Source organism: Poecilia reticulata, linkage group LG8 (genome assembly GCF_000633615.1).
Source record: "Poecilia reticulata strain Guanapo linkage group LG8, Guppy_female_1.0+MT, whole genome shotgun sequence".
NCBI classification, from domain to species: Eukaryota; Metazoa; Chordata; class Actinopteri; order Cyprinodontiformes; family Poeciliidae; genus Poecilia; species Poecilia reticulata.
The window spans coordinates 26809106-26812164 of NC_024338.1; the positions used below are offsets into that span (position 1 = coordinate 26809106).

Sequence of the window (3059 nt, forward strand, 5' to 3'; positions counted from 1 at the left end):
GATTGATTGATTGATTGATTGATTGATTGATTGATTGATTGATTGATTGATTGATTGATTGATATCAGTGTGTGTGTGTGTGTGTGTGTATACCGTCACACTTTCCAGTCCAATAGGTGGCGGTAAAGATGCTTTTCCATGGTTACCAACCACCACAAAAACATCAACGAAGAAGAAGAACCTCCCATTTTTAGGTTGTGGGCGGGGAAACGTCTGCGGCTGCGCGGAGTCGTAGCTCCTGTTGTCCAAGTAATATGACTGGCGGGAAGAGCTGCAGCAGCAACAAGGATTCGGAGCCCAGCATGGACGTGGATGTGGATTCCAGCCGGACGGAGAGCGAGCGGGGGGACCTGGACAGCAGCGTCCCCGTTGCGTGCTCGTCCAACGGCAGCGGCGGGGAGGAGGACGAAGCGGAGGGCCTGTGTAGGCCCCGAGAAACCGGGGGCTCGAGTGACCAGCTCACACCGGATGAAGGCGCCGAGAGAGGCATCGGCAAGGATCAAGAAGTGTCGGTGGAAATTGGAGAGACGTATTTGTGTCAAAGAACCGATAAAACATGGCGTAAGTGAAAACATGGCTTAACTCCGTCTCTCATTTAGTTTTCCTGAAAACTTTTCATTGTTTGAGACAGAAATGTGTAAAACGAGAATAATGTATTTTTATGTTAAGCTAGAGGTGTTTCAGCTTTCATAGAATCATCGCTCTGAACAATAAGCTTATTTCAAAGATATAACGGTTTGGATGTTAGTTGGTGACGAATAAAAATGTCTAGAAATAAATTGTTTTTGTTTATGAAGTTGGCGTCCGATTCGTAGTTTCACTTTAGAGCTATTCTGCTGCTTTTAAGAAATCTGGACTATAAATCTGCTATAAGATTTATTATGGTCTTAGTTATAGAATTAGGTGTGATTAAATTAAATAACTATACCGAATAAGTACTTACATGTGTAAATGTCCCATTAATTAAATGCATATACATCATTAAATAGTCCATTTTACCAGTAAATTAAATATATAGACATTTTGGAATATGCAAATAAATAATTAAATATGCCATGACATAATTAAATCTACTGCGACAGACTGGTGACCTGTCCAGGTGACCTGTCCAGGTGACCTGTCCAGGTGACCCCGCCTCTCGCTAGAGAGGCAGCAGCTCCTCCCGACCCACTGAGGGACAAAGAGGATGGATGGATAATTAAATCCAGCTATTTATATAATGAATTTAAATATCAAAAAGTTCTCTTTTAAAGAAAAGCTTTATTTATGTATTTATTTATTTCAGCCATGAAGTGTGTCCAGGTGTGGGCAGTGTAATGTTCTCTGATGCTGCTCCTGCGTTGAGGTGGAGCTGACCGACTGTGTTGCTGTTGTAGACATGGCCGAGGTGATCCAGTCCCGCCTCAACGAGCAGGAGGCCCGGGAGGAGTTCTATGTCCACTATGTGGGATGTGAGTATCTGAGCAGAACCAGAACCAGAACCTGTCCTTCAGAAGGACTGAGAGTTTGACGTTTGGACTGCAGTTAACCGGCGGCTGGACGAGTGGGTGGGGAAGAACCGGCTGGCGCTCACCAAGACAGTGAAGGACGCCGTGAGGAAAAACTCTGAGGTTGGAGGAGTCGGAGACCTCGGCGATCAGCCCGAGAGGAAGATCACGCGCAACCAGAAGAGGAAGCATGATGAGATCAACCACGTGCAGAAGGTGGCGCCCCCTGCTGTTTGCAGAGATGCCAGTCTCGGTTTCACCTAACACGAATTTCTCCTCCACCCAGACCTACGCCGAGATGGACCCGACTACAGCGGCTCTGGAGAAGGAGCACGAGGCGGTGCGTACCTCCCACTACCTGTGCTACCCCGATAGGCTGCTAGGGTGGAGGCCTCCTCCTCACTCCTCCGTCTCCTCAGATCACCAAGGTGAAGTACGTGGATAAGATCCAGATCGGGAACTTTGAGATCGACGCCTGGTACTTCTCTCCGTTCCCAGAGGACTATGGGAAGCAGCCCAAGCTCTGGATCTGCGAGTTCTGCCTGAAGTACATGAAGTACGAGAAAACGTTCCGACACCACCTGGTGAGTCCAGCTGTTGCTTTAACCCTGGTCACATGACGCTGTTGGGGTCAAAGTTCAGCCTGGAGGATCTGCGGTTTCATCAGCACAGCTGACCTTTGACCTTCTCCTCCTCAGTCTCACTGCCAGTGGAGGCAGCCTCCAGGGAAGGAGATCTACCGCAGGAGCAACATCTCCGTCTATGAGGTGGACGGCCGGGACCACAAGGTGAGCTCGCCCTCTGGTGGTCGTCTTGGGGACGGCGGTGTCTTACTGGACTGTTGTCCTCAGATCTACTGCCAGAACCTGTGCCTGCTGGCCAAGCTGTTCCTGGACCATAAGACGCTTTACTTTGACGTGGAGCCGTTCATCTTCTACATTCTGACCGAAGTCACCAAGCAGGGAGCGCACATCGTCGGCTACTTCTCCAAGGTACGCCACCGCTTCAGCCACTTTCACCCAGTCAGCAGCAAACGGATGATTTACTGAATAAAATCTGAATTATGATGTGAGATCATCAACGATCAGCCGGTTTAAGATTCAACACGCCATCCTGAAGCCCTGCAGGCATTCTGGTACCGACGGGTCCAGTGGTTCTGCTCAGGTCTTTAAGCTATTAAGACACCATTGTGGTAATGATCAGGTCTGATTGTTCTGTTTCTGCAGGAAAAAGAATCTCCAGATGGGAACAACGTGGCGTGTATTCTGACGCTGCCGCCGTACCAACGCAGAGGCTACGGGAAGTTCCTCATAGCTTTCAGTGAGTCAGGGGTCAAGGGTCAGAGCTGGCTTAAGGGTTCTGTCTACCTGGACCGTTGGTGCTACAGAGACTCATTGGCTGTAGAATATATTAACAATTTAATCCACTTAACTTCTTTACCTCAGAAATGTAAAGTTTATGGTTCTGAAGGTTTTATGGATCAAAAATCAATTTCATAACAAACAACAAAACCAGCCAGGAGATGGAGACTACTGACCTACTGCTAGCTCTGCTACTACTAGTGATGCTACT

At 48.1% G+C, this 3059-nt stretch overlaps 1 protein-coding gene across 1 annotated transcript in view; it reads left to right on the forward strand.

Moving 5' to 3' along the window:
* The first annotated feature begins 185 nt into the window (after positions 1–185).
* Positions 186–3059, forward strand: part of kat8 (K(lysine) acetyltransferase 8) — a 5593-nt gene continuing 2719 nt past the window's right edge. Inside the window, exons 1-8 of the mRNA XM_008417211.2 lie at positions 186–561; positions 1377–1451; positions 1525–1703; positions 1774–1827; positions 1907–2071; positions 2186–2275; positions 2339–2479; positions 2714–2807. Of these exons, the coding sequence (XP_008415433.1) occupies positions 255–561; positions 1377–1451; positions 1525–1703; positions 1774–1827; positions 1907–2071; positions 2186–2275; positions 2339–2479; positions 2714–2807 (1105 nt within the window). The 5' untranslated portion in view covers positions 186–254. The remainder of the gene's footprint in view (positions 562–1376; positions 1452–1524; positions 1704–1773; positions 1828–1906; positions 2072–2185; positions 2276–2338; positions 2480–2713; positions 2808–3059) is intronic.